This window comes from Protopterus annectens, chromosome 14.part0 (genome assembly GCF_019279795.1).
Source record: "Protopterus annectens isolate FY-2018-M chromosome 14.part0, PAN1.0, whole genome shotgun sequence".
Classification (NCBI taxonomy): domain Eukaryota; kingdom Metazoa; phylum Chordata; order Ceratodontiformes; family Protopteridae; genus Protopterus; species Protopterus annectens.
In genome coordinates this window covers 813,491,670-813,514,156 of record NC_056748.1, presented here as the reverse complement: position 1 = coordinate 813,514,156, position 22,487 = coordinate 813,491,670, and the positions used below count along the sequence as shown (strand labels likewise).

The following is a 22,487-nucleotide window of genomic DNA, read 5'->3' as shown; positions in this document are numbered from 1 at the left end:
AGAATTACTAGAATGGAGTACATTTACATGAAGCAGCTGTTCTTGTCGTTTGCTCAGAGGAGGAAGGTTTGGCAGTCACTAAGCAAACCCTTTTGAAGATTTTTTTTGATGACTGCATTGACTTTTGCCATCAGGCAACAAAGCTGTTAATTGTAAAAAATTTGTGGTTCAAAGTCAGCTCTGCAGGAATATGGCTACTTTTAGTGCTTGAAGCAGTAATATTCCACTATAGGCAATTCTCTCATGGCTACTTTGGCTTCAGTACCCAAAGTCATGCATTCTTTCACTATGACTGCTGCACCTTGAAAGATCCCAAGTTCTCCTTACCATGCCCATTTGCTTGTACTGCCCCTCCATCCAACCTCAAATGTTGGAATTCTGTGCAAGTGTCAAATCTCTATCATTTCTTGTTTTATAGTAAGTGTTATGCAAGTAGTATGGAATCCACTTTTAGGCTGGAGGGATAGGTAAGGCATGTTAATGTGACATAATCTTAACCTGCACTGCTTGCACATGTTTTAAAATGCAACTTCATCTGCGAAAACTCAACTAATTGACTGGTGAAGCAGGTGAAACTTATTGATGTATAAAGGTAGCTAATCTCTTGGACACTTTTTTGCATTTGTCAGTCTAGCTGCAGTGCAAAAACAGTTTCATTATTGCTGCAGTGGCCATTCCAGTACTTTGTGCCTGTGTTGCATGTTTAACAGCTCTTGGAAGTGGCAGGCAAATATTCATTTAGTATGAATAATTTTAACCTTGCATTCATCCCCACAAGTATTTATAGTCTTTCTGCTGTCATTAGTTTTTTCTCAACAGAAGATTTGTGATACATTCTGGAGCCAGTAAGGAGTCTGTGAGTAAATGCTTAATATATTATGCACAGTTTTAAAGTACTAAACTTCTGGTACAGTTGATGTAATTTGAAATTGTGAGGAAGAAAACCGTACTAGACGAGTGTAATGATGTAAGCAAACTAGAGAATTTAAATGTTTTCAGCCATTTAGAAGTACCTGTTATATGTTAGGAGTGTCTTAAATGACAAGTAAATTAACTTGCCTTTTTGTAAGGTCCTTTTTTCATCACCAAAATTATTGCTGTTTTTCATGTTTTGTGCAACAGGGCAAAGTGACTGCACTTGAACAGTACGGGATGCAAGTGAAAGTAACTGACCACATTGGTGGATTTGTACCACGATTGCACCTTTCTGACATTATCCTGAAGCACCCAGAGAAGAAGTACAGTGTGGATGATGAGATAATGTGCAGAGTAAGTGCCATGGAATGAGTTACTGCAGTTTAACTACCTCAGGTACATTATCAAAGTACCTGTTGCACATGTTATGAAGAAGGTTTTATACATTTATTTGGAAAAGCCTGGGGGTTGAGGAATAGGGTTGCTACTGTCTTTCCCACTGCAGCCTTTACAGATGAGCTCTTGTAAATATTTGTAGTGTTCAGTTTGACTTCTGTGGCCACCTTTGAATTCCTAAGCGGTGTATCTTGGATTGTATAATGCAGCTTTGTGTTGTGGTTTTGTGAGGTGTGAAAGCATAAGTAAACAAGCTCCTGGAACAGTTTACGCCAGTATGATTGCACTGCATTTGACTGAAATTTCATGGTTGAAACTGACTGAAAACGCACAGGACCGAAAACCCATTTGACAGTCATTTCACTGAATGGGAAATTAGAGTTTAGTAGAGGTGTATATGCAGTATGTGATGATGTCATTTATGAGGATGAGGTTCGCTAGGGAATTGAACCTGGGAGATTATTGCATTGATTGGCAGTTCCCCGCTCATGTCGCACTCCCAAATGTTAGATGTTTGTGTTTTGAGCACAGACACTGATTCACTGTGTATGGTGTTTTTTCTCTTCTCCATGTTAGTGTGACTATATAATCAGTGCATTTAAATAAATCAGTGTGGCGGTACAGGTGGGTTTGTTCTCACCTGCAGAATATTTTTATGATGTATTTTCTTAAGTTGAATTTTTTTTGTCTGATTTGTGATTCAGTTTTTGGTCATGTCCCCCCCCCCCCCCCCAATCAAGTGTTTTTCAATCAAGTTTATGGGGTGGTGTGATTCTCAGTGAAATGCTATTCGATCATTTTATAGTAAAACTTCTGGAACACGATGGACCCAAGATGAAATCCCACAGACATTTGTGAAGCCTTGACTTGACTTTGAAATTCACTGTGGCATGAACATATTTGTTTTGGATGTTTGCATCTAAATGTGGAATTAACTATTTAGGATTTTGACCCTTTTACTAAACCAAATGTCTAATTTTATCTTATTCCAGTTTTGGGTATAACTGCGAATATATGAGCACTCCATTGGTATATGTTCATAAACAGAATGCCTTTTGAAGTGTTCTTACATATATGATTAATGCCAGCAAGTATATCTGTGGCTCTTTAGACATTGGCATGCTTGCACGTCAAGCCAGATCAAGTCTCCAGCTTAGTCCGTGTGCATTTTGAGAGTTCAATTAATCTTCTATGTTTCAAGGAGTAAAGGTGCATGTTAACTAACATTTTGATACTAAATATGCTGTGTATTCTTATGATACTTATTTCAAAACTTTGCTTTATTGAACACTTTTTCCTATTTAAGTGGGTTTATTAATTTATTAAACAACTGACAGGGTTGTGTAGTAAGGGCTACATATGCCAGCTGCCTCCCTCTCCTTCCCAGTGATGGCTTTTGCAGCACTGTCCCTTAAGCCATGATTCACCTCCTGTTCCAACACTTGAGCTTGACATTCACTCACTCGCTCACTACCCCAGAAGATGCAAATCTCAGTCAGTTTGGTTTTGATGTTTTTAATAAGCCATTTTCCAAACAGTTTATAAGTCAGCAGTCAACATGTATAAAATGAATGCCTTTTTACATTTTAGCATCCTTGGTTGTACAAATTTATTGTACATTGTTTAGCCTGATAACCGTATATGTGTGTTCAGTTTTATATCTTCTTTCCAATGTTTCATTAAATCCATACACACTTATCTTTTGGCAATCCAGATTTCTTCTGATCTCTCTAACTTGTTTTTTTTTTCATATTTCCTTCTGTGCCACGAAGGTTGCCATTTCATGTATCCTCTCTTTTATTTCTTTGCCGCAAATCTTGGTGCCATGTCTTGCACTCCATTCGCTACTGAAATTATATCTTCACGTGCTGGTTCCAAACTAGATTTCCAGTGTTAAGTGAAGTTTTATTAGGGTCTTATGACATTCGGTTCTTCCCATTTTCCATTCCAGCTTAGCTGCATCATACCTTTTGTCAGCCCTGTTTGTTAAATATTTTGGGCAACTTCTCATGAAATTATTTCATAAAACTGTCTTAACATTGAGCAACACCAGAAAATATACTCCTAGTTTCTTCTCCAAATATCTCCAATAATTGAGTCGTTTTGTAAGATCATCTTTTTTGAACTCTAAAAAGTGCATAAAAGTTTATTCCCAAGAAAAAGGTTCTGAATCTCCTCGATATTTTTGTGGCATATTTTTTCCCCACTGCAATCAGTTTTTTTGTTTTTGTCCCTTTTCCCTTTTTTTTTTTTTTTCCCAGATTTACATCGATTCTTAGATGGCAAAATATCGTATGATGTACTTAGTAGCTTTTCTACACCTATTTCTGCAGTTTGTCTTTTTTTATGGTATTATACTTGCACGTATTTACATTGCATTAGTGTTCATAGTTTTATTACTTATCCATCTTTTCTATTTGTGGTATGTGTGGTTTTAGCTAAATACATACACACAGAATCAAAATTAATACATCTAAACTTGCTTAGTGTAAGTTCAACACATTTAAAACCATTTACTCTAAAATATAAACCATTGGAAAAAAATGTGTTTGGGGGGGTGAGGCAGCAAGTCTTTCTGCACCCCCTGTGTATATTTTTGTAATGCACATATTATGAATAAACTGGTATTAATTTTTATGATTACATGAGCAGTTCCATAAACCCCATCGTACGACTTCCCCTTCCTGCTTTAGAGGTCAGTGTACTACTTGTGCCAAGTTTTCTGCATCATACTACAATGTAAGTGAAGAGCTATTTTACCTTTTTAATGTTTTGCTGTTAACTTTTTCCTGAGTAGCAGTTGATTTCTCCATACACATGGTTTTACTTTACTTATGTTTTTACTTTTTTACTTGAAAAAATATTCTTTTACTGACATATTACATTTTACAGTAATGTTAGACCATTTGATGCAAAATGTGAATGAAAAACTTTTCTCCACTCACTTTTGCTCTTTCATGAGCAAACACAACCTCAAATTAATGTGCTTTAGCATCTTGTGCATTTTAAAATAAACTGCGTGGTGAGGTTGAGATGCTAGATAACTGTTTTACCAGGTTCACTTTAGTATTGGTCTTTTCCCAGCTCTCACACTCACCATACCAACTTCTGGTTCATATTCCAGCTGCTCCTGACTGGCACAAAACAAAATACATGTTTTTTCAGATTTCCCTCTAATTCCTGCAGCTCACAGTAGTACTGATGTTTTCCAGTTCTTCTGTTCAGTAAGCTCACATATTAGCCTTCCCCTGGTCCACTCTTGGGTTTCTGTCTGTCACTCAAACATTTCCTTTTGGAACAAGGAAAATGGTTTTAGAGGTGGTGTCTAGAAACAAAGTCCTAAACATAGTGTTGACTGGAGTGCCGTTGACTGAACCTTTTATCTCCAGAGCCTTATTTGACATATTTTTCACTTACCTGGCAAAATAGTCTAAAACGGCTGGTTATAATAGTTAACTCACCTCAACCTAATATCAACTCTTAAGGACTAGAATAAATGCATTCCTTTTTTTGCCTAATATAAGGTGTGTAGTCCTTTTCCGCAAATACCCTTGCATCACCAGCGTTGTCCTTCTGTTCATAAGCTGCAGTATTCATAACAGGGGGACTAGTATGTCTGGCCAGTATACCAAAGTCTAAATGCTACTGTAATGTACATGCAGTGCCACACATCAGTTAGCGTACGTTGGCCATAGAGACATCTGGTATAAAGTGGATGTCAGCACATACCTACCTCAGAACTTTCCTGCTGCCTTTCCAATTGGCAGCTCCGGTCGTCGCTTGTCATAAAAGTTGCGTGTTTGCTTCAGATAAGTACCCCATTGGGGCTTTTTCTGTATTCCTTTTGGCTACTGTGTGGTTATTTGTAGTGAGCACATATCCGCTAGGAAAGGCAAGTGTCAGTGTGGAAGGCAGATTCCACAGACTCCCATGAGCTTTACTGGGCCCAGATCACGATCACACCTCCTGCGCTATCTGTAAAGGCCTTTATTCCAAAAACCTTCCATAGCTGTCTAGCCTTCCTTAGGTTATACTTGAAAAATCAACGCCTTAAGCGCTTACCTCGAGATATGGAAATGGTCTGGCCTTTCAGATGAGCCGCTTCTGTAGAAGGCCAAGAAGCCTTGGCCTGACCCAGCTGCTGCTCCCTCTATTTTGGGTGTTCCTCCTGAGGTCAATGAAGGTTTGGAGGCTGCTTCAGAATCTGCAGCGCCTCCTTCAGTGGGTACCACTTCTGAAGCCGTCAAGGAATCTAAGCACATTCCAGAGGGATTCGCAAGCGTCTGATATGGGTGGTGGGGAGGGACCACGGCTGGTTATCTCTGAAGACTCGTGAGGCATCGCTCAAATAGTTGTGCACAAAGATGTTCACACGGATGTCATGGAATACCACACATTTGGCCTATCAACCTTTCGCCGCCTGACTGCTGAGGTGCCAAAGAAGAAACTTAAAACTAAACATGTTTTTCTGGTTTCTCAGGGCCAGGCTCCTGATCTAATTCCTGACTGGCAGGCTTTTACTCAAGGCCTCTTTAATGCCTTCATGGCCCTTCACCAGACCTCAGCCCCTTCTATTTCTTTACCAGCCTTTTCTCCTTCTACCCCCTTGAAGAGGCCTTCAGAGGATGTCTCTTGTGAGGAGGATTCATCAGCAGATGAGACGGTGGCTTACACTCCTCAGATTGCCTCTCCTCTAGGATATGCCTCCCCAGAGGAGGAATCTAATGGTACCGATTCCCCTGGGGAGGATATTTCCTTTGGGGAGACCGTTATGAAGATGAAGGTCTTCAAGTGGGTTTGCTCCCAGGTCTCTCAAAATCCAGAAGAGGTACTATGACCTCCTTCAGATAGAATCCCCTAGTCCATCAGCCATCCCTCCTGTCCTTACGGCCTTCTTGGATGCTTTCACTGCAACTTCCAAGTGCTCAGATTCCCAGCCCCCAGCTCCCGAACACACAGACTGATTTTACAATGTGCCTGAGGATGCCAAATTCCTTTTTAAAGCACCCTGTGCTGATCCAGCTAATATTTCAGTGGCAGTAGATAGTTTCTAAGCCTTAAATCTCTCGGCTTCCCTCTGATAAGAAGAGCAAGGTCAAGGAGAGACTGGGGAAAAAGTGTATATCTGCAACCTTGACATTGAGGGCAACGAACTGTCAGATGCACATGGCCAGATGTTTCCTGGCTCTTCTAGCAGATGCAGTGAAATTCTTATCAAAGTGCATAGATTCACCCACCAAACCCAGGCTCTCAGGCATTCATAATTCCTTCTTCCAGGTTACCAGGCACTCCATCAAATGCAGCTATGATGCTGTGGAAGTCTTAGTTAGGGCTGCAGCTACGGGGTTGATCCTGAAAAGGTATTTATGGCTTAGACTACAGCTATTACCTGATGATATCAAAGCTAGCTTATGTATGCCCCTCTGGACAGCAAAGCCCTGTTTGGCAGTGCAGCTGCAGACCTTTTTAAAAACCTTCAGGAGAAGAGGAGGGAGCTCTACGAATTAAAACACATTTTTTGTCTCTCCTGTTCCTTGCTTCCAGAGAAACTGCCCAGCCAGAACCACCTTTGTTAGGAAGGTAGCTAAATCTCTCCCATCCAAAAGTAAAAGAGGGATTCTAGAAGAGGCAGGTTCCCTCCAAGTCTGCGTCTTCAACATCTTCTCAAACCGCCTTTTCAGGCCAAACCTGGTAGCTTGCGACTACCAGCGCCCAGATCCATCTACCCCTCTTTCTCCTTGCCTTTGTCTTTCCTTCCCAGGGTGGAAACAGATAATCCAGGACACTCGGGTCCTTACTATCATCAGTCAAGGCTATTTCATGGTGTACTTAAGCCCTTCTTCCTTCAGGGGCATCCTACAGCCCGTACAAGACCAAATGGAATTCTTCCAACTAGTCCTCTCCTCTCCCCTTTCTCAGGGCACTATCCAGTAGGTACCACCCTCTCGAAGCAGAAAAGGATTTTACTCCAGGATGTTTCTGGTCCCAAGAAAGGATGGTTCTTGGATGCCCTTTCTGGACCTCTCCCATTTAAACACCTTTCTGAAAGACTCCACCTTTTGCATATTGACTCTACCTATTCTTCTCCCTCTTATCCTTCCCCAGGTCTTCATGGTGTCATTGGACATAAAAGATGCTCATCTTCACATCTCCATTCACTATCAGTTCAGGAGAATTCTTCGCTTTTCTGTTGCTTCCTCTCATTTTCAGTTCTGTACTTTGCCTTTTGATCTATCAACGGCACCAAGGGTATTCACAAAATGTGTAGCCCCTGTCATAGCCTACTGCAGGCTACAGGGCATACAGATTTTTGTATATTTAGGCAACCTTGTTCTGAATGTTCCATCTGCAGAAACCCTTCTGGACAATCTTACCTGCGCAATGTCCCTTCTGAAAGGGCTAGGATTTACTATCAACCTTTAAAAGTCTTCCCTGATCCCTTCCTAAGATAATGTCTTCCTACGGTGCAGGATTCTAACGAGCAGAATGATGGCTTGTTTACCCTCAGAAAAGATCCTGTCCCTTGCCTCCTATTTCCAGGACCTACTTCCTCTTCAGTCTCTAACAGCCAGAGAGTTCCTGTGCCTCCTGGGATTCATGTCCTCTATTATTCCAATGCTTCCTTTAGCCAGGCTGCATATGAGGAAATTTCAGTGGTTCCTGAGAACAGTTTGGAAGCAACACTCTCACCCTCTGGAATTTTGTTGTTCCCTTCCCACCCTGTCTGAAGGAGTTTGCATGGTGGATTCTTTGGGTCTTCAGAAATCCTGGCCTACCCTTTCAACCAACCCAGGATCTGTACACGGATGCAACTCGAACACTGGAAGTTCAGGGACATGGGGTCCCCACCTCAGACAAAGGAGTGCTTCACCATAAAAGAAGTGAGAGCTTTGACCTTTGCCCTCAAAATCTTTAAGTTCAGGATTTCACCAAGGGGTCTAAGGTGGTTCACAGACAATACCACAGTCCTCTGGTACATCAACAGGTATGGGGAGACAAAATCCTATATCCTCTGCAGACTAGCATTAAACATGTGGGAGCTAGCCCAGCAGAGGCAGGTTTCTCTTCAGGCTATTTACATTTCCTCAGCTCAGAATGTGATGGCAGACACTCTAAGCAGGTCCATGACTCAGGTCTCACGAGTGGATGTTAAACAGGGATGTGTGTCTGGATCTGATCCATTATTGGGGTATTCCTAAGATCTTTTTGCCTTCCCCATGAACAGGCAGCTTCCCAAGTATTGTGCCAGGATACCACATCCTGGGGGATGGAAGGTGGACACACTATCCTTTACATGGAAGGGGATGTTTCTGTATGTATTCCTCCTCCATCCCACTTATCCAGAAGGTCCTGCAGAAAATTCAGTTGGAACAGCCAAAAATCTTGCTGGCGACACCCTTTTGGCCAAGACAGCATTGGTTCCCCCTTCTGCATTTAGCCAAGGGCAGTTACCACAAGTTACCCCACAGGATGGACCTACTCAGACAGGGCAAGGGAACTCTAATGCATCCACAGATGTTAACCCTAAACATGACAATGTGGGTGATAGGGCTTTAATCCCCTTCAGACACCTTTATTCTGAGGACGTGCTACAAGTTCTGGAGGAGGCCAGAAAACCCAGTACTAGGAATCCTGTCTCTCCAAATAGAAGTTTTCCATCTGGTGTCTGAAAAAGCACTTAAAACCAGTCAGTAGAGGTCCCAGTGGTTTTGTCTTACCTGTGTGAATTAATGTAGAGTGGCTTGTCTTATTCTTCAGTGAAGCCGCATCTTTCTGCAATCTCTGCATGTCTCAAAAAAAGTGTAGAGACCTCTACACAGCAAAACCACAGTCCAAACTAACTAAAATAAATCGCTGTAGACCACCTCTGATAAAACATTTAATACTTATTACAGCAGCACGAACACAAAACGATAAAATGCAAATAAAATCCAAGGATAAAACTGTACACTGCTGAGCGCTTTCGGGTTCCAACCCTTCTTCAGATGAATATTCTATTGATCTTATAGACTTTAAATAAGACAACAGCCAATAATTCCTCAGTATTGCACCCGCCTATTTTTTAGGGCGGGTTTCATTGGGACAACTTCATTTAGTCCTGGATACCTGTGTGCCATTAATTCTATTATCCATTTAGTTTTCTCTAACTTAGTCAAATTTTTTTTATGTCACCTCCCCTGAGACTGATTATCATTTTCTAAATTACCCTAAACTTAAACTCATGCCCCTCATGTTGGCTAATATGCCCAAACAATGCATTATGTTGGTTCTTAATCCTGATGGCTGACAAGTGTTGCAAAATCCTCACTTTAAACATACAGTTTGTCTTTCCCACATAAAAACTTGAGCAGTGTTGACAGTCTGCTAAATAAATAACATCTGTTGTCCTGCTTGTGGCTTTTGCTTTAAAATGGTACTCCTTTTGCGTAACTGGTTGCTTAAAGTGTGTTGCTTTATTGATGTAACTGCAAGCTTTACAAGACCCACAGGATGAGGTCCCTACTCTCTTCATAACCTGTTTTAATCTGGGTCCCCTCTCCTGCCCCAGAATATCCTTTAAGTTCTTATGCCTCCTAAAGCCAAACAAAGGTTTGTCTCCTGTATATCCTTTCAAACTATCATCTGTCCTAAGAATGTTCCAGTTATTCCTTACTATCTCACAAACCTCTTGTATATCATTTCTATATGTAAACATAATTCTGGTGGGTTGTCAATCCTTATCCAAAGTGCTAACTACGTTATATACCTCCCTTCTGGTGTACTTTCTCAGCAAAGGAGCCATCCTTCCTTCTCTATAGGCTTCTCTCCCATTTGTTACACCTTTAAGTTTTATTATAACCCCTGTCCTGGAGATGTCCCTCCAGACACATTACCTCTTCCTCAAAGTCTCTTCACTCTGTACAGATCCTGGATGCCCTGCACAACTGTCCTTTTACAATATTACCAAAAGTATACCTCAGGTGCATGCTGTCATATCTCAATAAGCTATTCTTCCAACATTATTTTCTATATAATTTTGTCTTAGAACCTTCTCAGTCTTGCTTGATTCTCACATCCAGGAAATCTCTGTCCTGGAGTGGGAAACTGAAAACCGGAGAAAAGTAGTAGTAGTCTCTAAATACGCTATAAACTCAAACAATTCCTTTTCATCACCCTTCCATAAAATACACATCATCCACAAAGTGTCTGTACATGCCTATCTTCTCTCTCTACACGTTGTGTCCATCCAGTACAAATAGTTTCTCCCAAAAGGATAACACCAAATTTGTATAAGTATTTGTACAGGGGGTACCCATAGCTAACCCCCTGTGCTTGCCTGTTAAAAATCATTGAGGCACATAAAGATGTTATTCTCCAGAACCAACCTTAACAAATGGGTTACCAAATCCTTACATCTTGTCTCAACTGCCCACAGATCACTCAGTAATAGATCTATGGCCCTTATCCCATAGTCACTAATGATGACCATGAATAAGTTTTGTATGTCCAAGGTCACCATAACATATTCACTTCTCATCCAAACCTGCTTGAACTCGCCTAAAGAAATTAAAAAATGGCTGGTATCCCTTCTACCATCCCCACATAGGGCCTGAATGTGGTTTCCAACCATATAGAGATGTTCTCAGTAGTCCAGCCTCTTACTGATACTATGGACCTGAGTGGAGGGTCCCTCAGATCCTTGTGTATCTTGGGAAGGGCTTTAAACAGTGGGATAACTGGGTGTTCAATCAAGAGGAACCTAAAAAGGTCCTAAGTCATCAAACCTTGTTCCATGATGCATTTCAAATTATTCTGTACTTTCTTCACAATGGAATTAACTGTTACAGGTGAAATGAGTTTTGTAAGTACTAGTGTCATATAAAAACTTTTTCAATTTATCATGATATACATCCCTGTCCAGTACCACCACAGCTCCTCCTTTATCTGCCTGTTTGATGACCAAACTAGTGTTCATCTGTAAACCATATGCTGTTCTCTGTGAAGACGTTAAATTGTAAAACTTTTTATTCCTATCCGCTTGCAGATAGCTTATGAAATCCTGCTCACAGCATTTAATGAACGTTTGCGTGGTAGCACAAAAGGGGGGCACAAAACTACTAGGTTGCCTTAACACCTGTGGTCATGATTGGTTGTTGTTGGCATACATCTGTTTCAGCATAACATTTCTACAAAACAACACCCATAACTAAGTCATTATAACAACTCTCTCTACTTGGGACAAATGTTAAACCCTTGTTTAAAACGCATAACTCATCTGCTGTAAAGTATATGATGAGACAAATTATACACAATGTTATGGGTTTCATTGGGACAAGTTCATTTAGTCCTGGATACCTGTGTGCCATAAATTCTATTATCCATTTAGTTTCCTCTAACTCAGTCAAATTTTTTTATGTCACCTCCCTTGGATTTTATTCGCATTTTATCATTTTGTATTCGTGCTGCTGTAATAAGTATTAAACGTTTTATCAGTGGTGATCTACAGTGAGTTCTCTGCATGTCTGCCAATGTCCCCTCCTTTAGCTTCCAGGCTGGAAGTCAAGTTGCTCCAAAAATGTGTCCTTCACATTAGACAACCAAGGAAACCAGTGCCTCCTCCATGGGATTTCAATTTTGTCCTGGAGAAACTTACCCTAACCCCCTTTGAACCAGAATTTTTGTCCTGGAGAAACCTACCCTAACCCCCTTTGAACCAGAAATAATATCTTCCTTGCAACATTCTACATGGAAAACCAGTTCTTCTAGTGGCTATTTCCTCTGCCAGAAGGGTCTCTGAGGTGCAGGCCCTTATAGCCTCCTCTCCCTTCAGTGTTTCATAGGGACATTTTCTCTTTGGACTAACCCATCCTTTATACCCAAGGTGGTTAATGAGTTATTCTTGAATTAGTAAGTAAACAAGTGGAAGCACTCGAAAGTCACAAGTAAAATCAAAAGAAATGCTATGATTATGGAGACTGCAAGCACGAACTGAATAATATATTCACTTTATTCTACACGCAAATAAAAAAGCCACGTGAATGCCTTCAATACAACCATGCGTTTTCGTCCACACAATTCAGACTTCATCAGCTTATTATTCTTGAATTAGGCTATCAATCTCCCTACCTTTTTTTCCCTCCCCTCAATCCTTTAGTGAGAGGATTCTTCACACTTTGGACGTACATAAACAACTCGGATACTACTTGAGCAAAACTAAACCTATCCATAAATCCTAGAGATTGCTTCTTTCCTATCACCCATGGGCCCTGGGCCAACCCATTTCCAAGCAGACTATTTCTTTTTGGATTTCTATAACTATCTTTTTCTGTTATTTAGCCAATGGAAAGGATCTTTCCTCACCTGTAAGGGCACATTGCACGAGGGCAGTGTCCTCCTCTTGGGCCTTCTTTAAAGGATTGGGCACAGCCTCTATCTTGGAGGCAGCTACCTGGTCTTATGTTCATACTTTCACCAAGCACTGTAAACTGGATGTTATTTCTAGGCCCAGAGCTATTCTCCATGGCTTTATGGAAAATGCTTCTGCACCTTCTCCTAGTTTCTCTTCTGCATGAGCTTTTGCATTCTCCCTCATGTTATGAATACTTTGGGATTCCAAAAGTTCATAAGGACGTGTTAACCCCCCCCCCCTTAGGGTTATAACTGCAGCTCATGATAGTACCACTTATCCCCTGGGGGTTTTCATAGATAGGTTATTGAAAAACACTGCGACATCCATAGATTACTTAAGAGATTCTTGGGATTTTTTTGTCCAGAATTAAACATAAATGGTTTAGTCACAGTTGTTTTTACTACAATGGATGATGTTCTTCATGTTTCACTGTTGCAGTCATAACCTGTGGCTTATCCCTGCTGTGGTAGCCCTCAGCCGGCCCGAGTACCAGAGTCGGTGTTTTTCTTCTGCGTCAACTGCTGTCACTTGCTGGCTGTCGTCAGGTCATCAATACTATAAAGGGAGGCAGCCAATGTCATTACATCAGTCTTTCTTGGCAGAAGCAGTTCGCAAGTGTGCCAGCTGGTCGCTATCAGTGTTCAAATTACAGCTGAAAACGTCTAAAGCCAAGTACCCCATTGGGGATCCTTTTTTCTTGCACTAACTGATGTCTGAAAAAGTTAACAATTGTCTCGCCTGTGGAAAGCAAATACCACACCGAGACTTCCATTCTTACTGTGTCACTTGTTTAGGCCCAGATCACGACGTCCCCCATTGCCGCTTCTGTGCCCTGTTTAACTTGAGAACCATTCGTCATAGAGCTCTTTTTGTAGCCAGGTATTTTCGTCTTCAGTCTCCATTTTCTGAAATGGTGTCCATCAGCCAACAATCCTTAGACTTTCCAAAAAAATTAAGGATAAAGACAGACCATACAAGGCTAAGCCTTCTGATGACTTTACCGTTAAGCAGGTCATCAGTTCTCCGGAATTCAGTGAAGCGCCTTGGCAGCCCCTGATGCCTGATTAGATACCGTCACAGGCCTCTACGGAGACCCTTTTGCAGTCCGGTATGCTGCAGAAATCTTCATTTTCCGAGCGTTTGGTTGTCTCTGCCTCGGTTGAGTCCGGAGGTACGATGCAGGCACCAGCTTCCGAGAAGGTCTTTCACACTACCAAATCTAGACAAAAAAATGACGTCTTTTCCACAGATTACAGTTTCTCTCAGACTGATGGATAATCTTAGGCATAGAGGCAAGGCCACTCCTAAGAAAATTACTTCTAGCCACCATTTTTCCCCCTCCTCCACCACCCCAAGCTCAAATGCTTAAAATGGCAGAGTATCTTATCACTCCTATCAGGGGTAGTCAGGCCGCACCTTCTAAAAGAAAAGAGACCCTTCCCCTGAAATACTGACAGAACAGGATTCTGAGGAGTCTGATTATTCAGATTTTGAAGAGGAACAACCTCCTACTGCTTATGAGGATTCAAATGCAGAGGAATCCATTCCTTCTGCCTCCCCACCAGAAGATCTTTCCTTTGGAGAAACCCTTCACACCCTCAGGGAACATTTCCACTGGGAATCCCAGGACTTCCCTCAGTCTAAGAAAAGACTAAGAGTTTCTAGATCTGCCCCAGCACATACCCTTGGCCATCCCCCCTATCTTAGAAGTGGTTGATGTCTTCCATGAATCCAGCTCAACTCCTGACGCCCTCCTGCCTGCTCCCAGGAAACCTGACCGGTACTACAGAGTACCGGTCTCTCACAAATACCTGTACAGAATTCCTGCTGCAGACCTGGAGGTTATTACACCGGGACCAAAAGGAGCTAGGGCTAGTTCTGCAAAGAATCCTACTCTTTCTGACAAGGACTCCAGAGCTCTGGACAGATGGGGTAAAAATGTGTACACCTTTGCAACCTTGGGTATCAGAGCACTCAACTGTCAGTTCCACGTGTTAAAATGTCAACACCACACTTTGAGACTATTAAAACAAAAGATTTCAACCTTTCCAGACCGTGCCAGTTCGAGAGAGCTAGCAGATTTACTGCACTCTACTTGTCAAGTGGCTAAACACTCTCTACACTGTGGATATAATGTCCTAGAAGCCTCAAGCAGGACAGCAGTGTCAGGATCTGTCATTAGAAGACATGTATGGTTGAAGGAACAACCTCTCCCTGATCATGTCAAATCTAAATTACTTGATGCACCATTGGATAAGGACCGCTTGGTTGGAGAAAAAGCAGAAGAGGTGCTTAAAAAGATGGAAGACAAAGCAAAATCTATGTAAACAATAAAAGCTTCAAGTGCAACCTCCTAGGTTCAGCAGGAATTTTCCCTCAAAACACTGGCCTTTCCTGCACGTAGCAGACTGGGAAGGTAAGCCCTGCAGGGACAGACCACCCAGACTCCTATCCCAGGGACAGCAGAGAACCAAACAGTAGACTGTTTCCAGTCCAAAGACAGGGAGTTCTACGCCATCCCTATATGGCAAATGTTGTCAATGACTCCCTCTCCCACCTCTACTTTCTTCACTCACCAAAAACTAGGAGGAAGGCTCTCCCTTTGCAAAGAGAAGGGCTTTCTGTAACAAAGGACCAATGGGTCTTAAAAGATAATTTCTCAGGGATACAAGTTCTCCTTCAATTAACTCCCAATTCCAAGAGGGTACCCAGACCTACCTCCAAATCAGTGGGCAGAGGCATTGAAACAAGTCCAAACTCTCCTATCCCAAGCGGGAGTAAAACCTGTCCCCTCGGATCAAACAGGCAAAGGCTTTTATTCCAGACTATTCCTTGTTCCCAGGAAAGAGGGCACTTTGGCGCCCCATCCTGGATCTATTCATTCCTAACACTTTGCAGGTGGTCCCCAAATTCAGAATGCTAACTTTGCAGCAGCTGCTGCCTATGCTGACAAAAAATGCTTGGTTAGTTACCCTAGATTTAAAAGATGCCTACCTCCACATCCCCATAAGGGAATCCTGCAGGAAATTTCTTCACTTCAGAGAAGGCTGACAACACTTTCAGTTCTCTGTGCTACCCTTTTGGTTTATCTACTGCTCTTAGGGTATTCACCAAATGCTTAGCCCCGGCCATAGCCTTTTGCAGACAGAAAAATATACAAATTTACCCTTATCTGGATGACTGCTTCATTCAGGCAGAGTGCAAAGAAAAGCTCCTCAAGGACCTCCTCTTTGTCAAAACCCTCCTAACCTGCTTAGGGTACATCAATGAGAAGAAATCAAAGCAAACCTTCTCCAGGGAGATAATCTTTCTGGGGGCACTGCTGCATCCCAAATGGCCTTCCTATCCCCAGAGAAACGGAGCTTCCTACCTCTGTTTTACACAGTTGGGTTCCAAAAGTCACCTCACTGTGAGGAAGTTCCTGCAAACCTTAGGGTACATGGCATCCTGCATCCTTCTATATCCTCTGGCCAGGCTTCACATGAGAAAACTTCAGTGGTACCTAAAGAACCTTTGGTGTCCACGCTCTCAGCCTCTAGAGACCTCTCTACCTCTGATCCCTTGTACAAGGTCCGAGTTTCTGTGGTGGGCAAGGGCCTGTGCCCAGAAGGGTCTTCCCTTCACCCTCTGCCCAACCAGGCAGACCATTACCACTGATGCCTCCGACATAGCTTGGGGCACTCACCTAGAAGGCAGGTGCACCCAAGGTCTTTGGGATGCCCAGCACCTTCTCTTACACATCAATCAGAAGGAAATGATGGCAGTACAGAAGGCTCGGACATCCTTCAAATCCCATCTCAAGCCAGGGGTTCTCCTCATCAAAACAGACAACAATACAGTAATGTGGTATATCAACAAACAGGGAAGGGACCCAATCTTACCCTCTGTGCAGGCTAGCCATGAACCTCTGGCTGAAAGCCTCTTCCATGGGACACCTGATAGCACAATACCTACCAAGGCTCAACAACACCGTGGCAGACCACTTGAGCAGAAACCTGCTGGACCCCCATGAATGGCAGCTCCACAGAAAAATCTTTTTGCGAATCACTTGGGCGTGGGGGACTCTGGAGGTGGATCTGTTTGCTTCGCATTTGAACCATCCACTGAAACAATTCTGTACCAAGGAGTATCGCCACCTAGCATGGAAGGTGGATGCCTTGACCTTCCCCTGGAACACCCTTTTTGTGTACATATTCCCTCCTCTGCCTGTTTTTTCCCCAAGGTTATACAGGGATGACAAAAAGCCATCATTATTGCTCCAGATTGACCCAGACAACATTGATGCCCCTTACTGTGCAGCCTGACCTTGCAGCCTCCCAGGCAGCTTCCCCTGATATCAGACCTCTTAACCCAGACCTGCAGACTCTCAAACTATCAACATGACTAATACTCTAAAGGCAAACAAGGGGCCCCTGTTAAGCAAACATGTCCTAGACATCATCACAGAGGTCAGAAGGCCCATCACTAGAAAATCCTATGCAGGAAAATGGAAAAGATTCTGCTCCTGGAGCCAGCCCAGAGGGAGCAATACCTCACAACCTTCCATCCCTCTTATCCTGGATTACCTAGCGGAGCTACTTAATAGTGGCCTGCCCTTCTCTTCTATTAAAATCCACACCTCAGTCATTTCAGCTCATTTTGATACAGAACAGCCCCTGTTTTTCCATCCTTTGATTAAACAATTACTCAGAGGGGCTTCCTATATCAGACCTCCCAGAAGGCCACCCATTCCAGCCTGGGACCTGAATTATGTTTTGGAAAAACTAACTTTACCACCCTTCGAACCTGCTGCTTCAGCAGAACTAAGGTACCCCTCCTGGAAGACTGCTTTCCTCCTAGCTATCCCCTCAGCCAGAAAGGTTTCAGAGGTACAGGCGCTGATGGCCATTGAGCCCTTCATCATCTTCCCTGCAGACAGGGTCTCCCTGAGGACCGATCCCTGCTTTATGCCCAAGGTGATATCTGATGTAACTCTCAACCAGGCCATACATCTTACTCACCTTCTTTCCTAACCATCAAAACAAGGGGGAAAGAATTCTGAACTCGCCAGATGTGCACAGACAGCTCAGATACTACCTGGACTGTACTAAACCCTTCAGGAAAACAGATCAACTTCTTGTCAGTTTTGCCCCAGGGGCGGAGTGGAAGCCCATTTCCAAACAGACCATTTCCAAATGGGTATCACACTGTGTCCATTTCTGCTACAGTTTGCATGGGAACCCCACCACAGGTCTATTCGAACCCATTCCACTAGGGCAGCCTCCACTTCCACAGCATTCCTCAGAGGAGTTCCCACTAAGGACATCCTGGAAGCTGCCACCTGGACGTCTGTCCATACCTTTACCAAACATTACCACCTACCTCTATTTTCTAAGGCTAGGGCAGGGTTTGCCTCTGCAGTTCTGCAGGGCATGCTGACCCATTCCTAGGTCTCTTACTAAGCCTACCGCCCCTTTCCTCAGCTTTGGAGTCCTTGAACCGTCAGGGATGAAAGTGCTCAATAAATTGGAGATTCTTTGTTTTTTATCTTGTGCTCTGGATTTCTACTTTGGTTGCACATGATTTTGCTAGCGGCCACAGTCTACCCAGTTTTTTTTAATTTTACTGGTCTCTGTGTTGTGGGTTTTTTTTTTTTGCTTTAACTGTTTGTATTAATTAATACTTGAATACTGCAGCATATGAATAGAAGGACATAGAACAGTTGTGTAACCATAACCATAGATGTCCTTCTCTTCTATATGCTGTAGCATTGCTTCCTCACCCTACCTTCCCCCTGCTTGTTTTCTCAGTTTATTAGGCTGGTGCTTTGCTGCGTTCGGTTATGAGGCAGGTACGTGCTGACGTCCCCTTTATACCCGACTTTTCTTCATGTCCGACCCATGCTAACTGATGTGTGGCATCGCATGTACCTTACAGTAGCATTTAGACTTTGATATACTAGCTGGATGTATGAGTCAGCCAGAGTCAGACTCTACCATGTTATGAATACTTCAGCATATAGAAAGACATCTATGGTTATGGTAAGATTTTATGCAACTATTCTTTAATCATGTTTCCTTTTTGCTGTACTTTTGTCAAAAGCATCCCCTTCTGCTTTGACTGCATTTTTAACCAATATTGGTCATGGCTCCTTTCTAAAGGTTAGGTTAGGACCATGAATGCAGTTTGCCTTCTTTAATAAATCCTTCTGTGGAATATCACTCCAATTGCTTTTTTGATGCCTTTATAAAGTTGATGTTACAACTGCCTCATGTACACAGACAACCCTCTCCTCCTACCACCAAACACTAATACGTGCGAGAGATGCAATTATACAGCCAAACTTGAGGCGAAGTTCTCTCAACCCAAGACTGGATCAGACAGTCAAGAGGAGAAGGGAAATGCATGCATCACACCACCAGTCTCACATAGACCCATTAAACCAGCACCGGCAAAAAACACTCATAAATACATGAAAGCATGCTTGGAGGCTCTAAATAAAAATCTGCAAAAGCAGCAGAGACCTCCAAAGCAGACATCCAAGCAACCTCCACCCCCCCATGCAGACATCCAAGCAACCTCCACCCCCAACGCAAACCATGAAACACACACTTCACAAAACCAGTGTGCCACGCAATCACAGCCCTTAAGGCAAAATAACATACCCAGCATACTAGTAGTAGGTAACTCCTATAGTCAGGCACACTGATGTCCCACTCACTAGGCTGAATAAGGAGAAGGTTGCTGTGAACTGCCTGTCTGGTACCAGGATCCACCACATAACAGAAGCACTTGGGTCACTCCAGAACAAGCACAAATACGACTTTGTCTTTGTCCATGTTGGTGTGAATCACCTGAGCCGTACCTTCCTGGACTACATGAAGATACATGGAAGAGCTTTCTGATCACGTAGCCTAGACCGGTATGACCCTGACTCTGAGTAGCATCCTGCCCTCACCAAGACTGATACCACGGTATAAAGAAAAAATTATCCATTTCAACAATTGGCTAAATTTCTGGTGTCATTCAAAGGGGGGATCCAGTGCGTGTCCACCTGGGATGACATGCTCGACAAGTCACGCTGCTTCGCTAGAGACTGCTTGCACCTGTCACCCTTAGGCTTTTGAATACTGGTCAAGGCTCTTGCCACCCCCATAGTGCCTTTTTTAGGCAAGGCTCAACAGACAAAACCCACCGCCGTAAATAGCACAAGTAACAAAAAACTGAGGGTAATGCTACTCCATGCCAGAAGTTAAAACCTCAAAATGCAGGCACTCGAGGCACTCCTCAGTATGGAGAAAATCGATATATGTGCATTAACAGAAACCTGGTTTAAGTCTCCAGAGAGCCACCCCAGCACTATCGGGCTACAACTCTTACCATACATTTTGGCCACAGAACCCAGACCGAAATACAAAAGATGGGGGCATATTCATATTCATCGAGGATACCCACACCTCCATGTTAGTGGCACAGCACAATGCTTCAGAGATCATCCACGTGCAACTAACAATGGGCAAAACTACAATTCAAATTGTAGCTTGCTACAGATCACCCACCATGTCCCAGGACCCCTATTCCGCATTTCGGGAAACATAAAGGTCCTACCAAACACCCTAATATTGGGTGATTTCAGTTACCCAAACATTAACTGGGAGAACTACTCAAGTACTAACTCCCTTGCCCAACATTTCCTAGAATTTATAAACTCAAACTGCCCTGGATCAACTGGACAACACTCTCACCAGAGGTGACATATTGGACCTGGTCATCACCAACATGGGCGACCGGTGTTCCACACTGGAGGTCATCCCCTCGCTAGTTAGATCTGACCATAAACAAATCACTTTGGATATCCACATTCTGCCCCCACCTCCGGACAAGGAAACCACCGTGAAAAACTTTTCAAAAGCAAACTTCACATTACCTAAGACCAAAGTGGAAAATTTCAAAGCTCCATTGCTAACTGATAAAGCTGTCCAAGCTGCAGAATCCTTTACTAATGCATTCTATGGGCACCTACAAGAATGCATGGATCGTGCTATCCCAAGCAAAACCAAGACTCAATCCTCCAACAAAAGGAAACAAGTCTGGTGGACCCCTGCCATAAACAAGCTATACAATAGGAGGAGGAAACTAGTACAGAAGAGTAAGATCCCAAGAAGGGAAGATATACCTGATCAGTATCGGCAAGAACCTACGATCCCTCATAAAATCATCCAAGGTGAGCTTCAAAAGAAAAATTGCCAAGGACTCCAAAGATAACCACAAGGCATTCTTTAGCTATGCCAAGAACAATGCTCAGATCTGTTCGGAGTTGGTGCAGAATGGCACAAAATACACTGAACCGACCGATATCGCCAACATCCTAGCAGACAGGTTCAGTGCAAACTTCACCCCCCTCACCCCCAAAAGGGCCCATAACTGTACCGGAAGAATGTAGAGCCCGTGAAATCAGACACTCTGGTTAAAACAGCCCACTCCAAAGCCAAAAACACAGCATCAATGGGACCGGACGGTGTCCCAGGCTGCATCCTACATGAGCTCAAAGATTAGCCACTCACCTAAACATACTGTTCAAACTCAGCCTCTCCACAGGTTACGTACCCATAGAGTGGCGCACAGCAACTGTTATTCCATTCCACAAAGGTGGAGCCACAACAGACCCCAGGAACTATCATCCTATAAGCCTCACTAGCTTGTTCTGCAAGGCTATGGAGGGCATCATTATGGAACTCATTAACATAGACATTGGGAATCTCCAAACATTGGACCCTATCCAGTTCGGCCTTAAGGGCAGATCATGCCTCCTAAACCTGGTGGACGACTTTGAGACCATTACCAAGGCTATAGACGAGGGAAAGGTGGTACACACAGCCTACCTAGACCTCGCAAAGGCCTTCAACACCATTCCCCATTCTGGTATTATAGACAAGCTCACCAGCCTGAACATAAACCCCTACGTTATAAGATGGGTTGCCAACTGGCTCCTGGACAGAACCCACATGGTGAGAGTTGTGGGAGCTAGGTCCAACTCTAAACCGGTTACAAGTGGTGTTCCCCAGGGCTCAGTCCTAGGACCCCTCCTGTTCAGCATATACTACTCAGAGGTACAGGCAAGCACAGGAGGACTATGGCTGACCAGGTTCACAGACTACTGCAAACTAGGGGCAATAATTGACTCTCCGGCTGACACAGACATCCTCCAAAAGGGTCTCACTGAGACTGATACCTTGTGTCAATATGGCCTAAAGCTAAATTCCAAAAACGTGCATAGTTATCCCCTTTGGAAAAAACAATGTACCCACAAACTACCACATAGGTGGTAGTCCCCTAAATACGGAAGACTTAAGGGATCTGGGGAACCAAGCAGATGGTAATCTCTCCTTTTGATAATCACATTGCCATAGTGGTTAAAAAATCCTATGTGGCCCACCTAATCACAAAAGGGTTCACATCCAGATCAAAAGAGGTCATTGTGCCCCTCTACTCATCAGACACATCATACAGTACAATGCCACATTTGTGATGTATCTTACAAGACACCTGTATAGCTGGAAAGATCACAGAAGTACCTCACCAAGAGGATCACTGGCCTCAAACAGATGCCCTATGCAGCCCGACTGAAGAAACTCCAGCTGTACTCTGTTGCATACCGCCTACTCAGAGGTGATCTCTGCCTGACATACAAGGCCATGTCCAACCCAGAATTGATGGACATGCTCCACCTAAAGAAAACCTTATCCCCTCGAGCCACACTCTCTAGGGATCTAAACCTCACCACAACAATAAATAGGACATGCAGGAG

At 43.2% G+C, this 22,487-nt stretch overlaps 1 protein-coding gene across 1 annotated transcript in view; it reads left to right on the top strand.

The window, feature by feature from the left end:
• The window catches only part of PDCD11 (programmed cell death 11), a 1,563,481-nt gene that overhangs the window by 244,112 nt on the left and 1,296,882 nt on the right, over positions 1-22,487 (top strand). Inside the window, 1 exon segment of the mRNA XM_044056566.1 lies at positions 1,123-1,269. Within this exon segment, the coding sequence (XP_043912501.1) occupies positions 1,123-1,269 (147 nt within the window).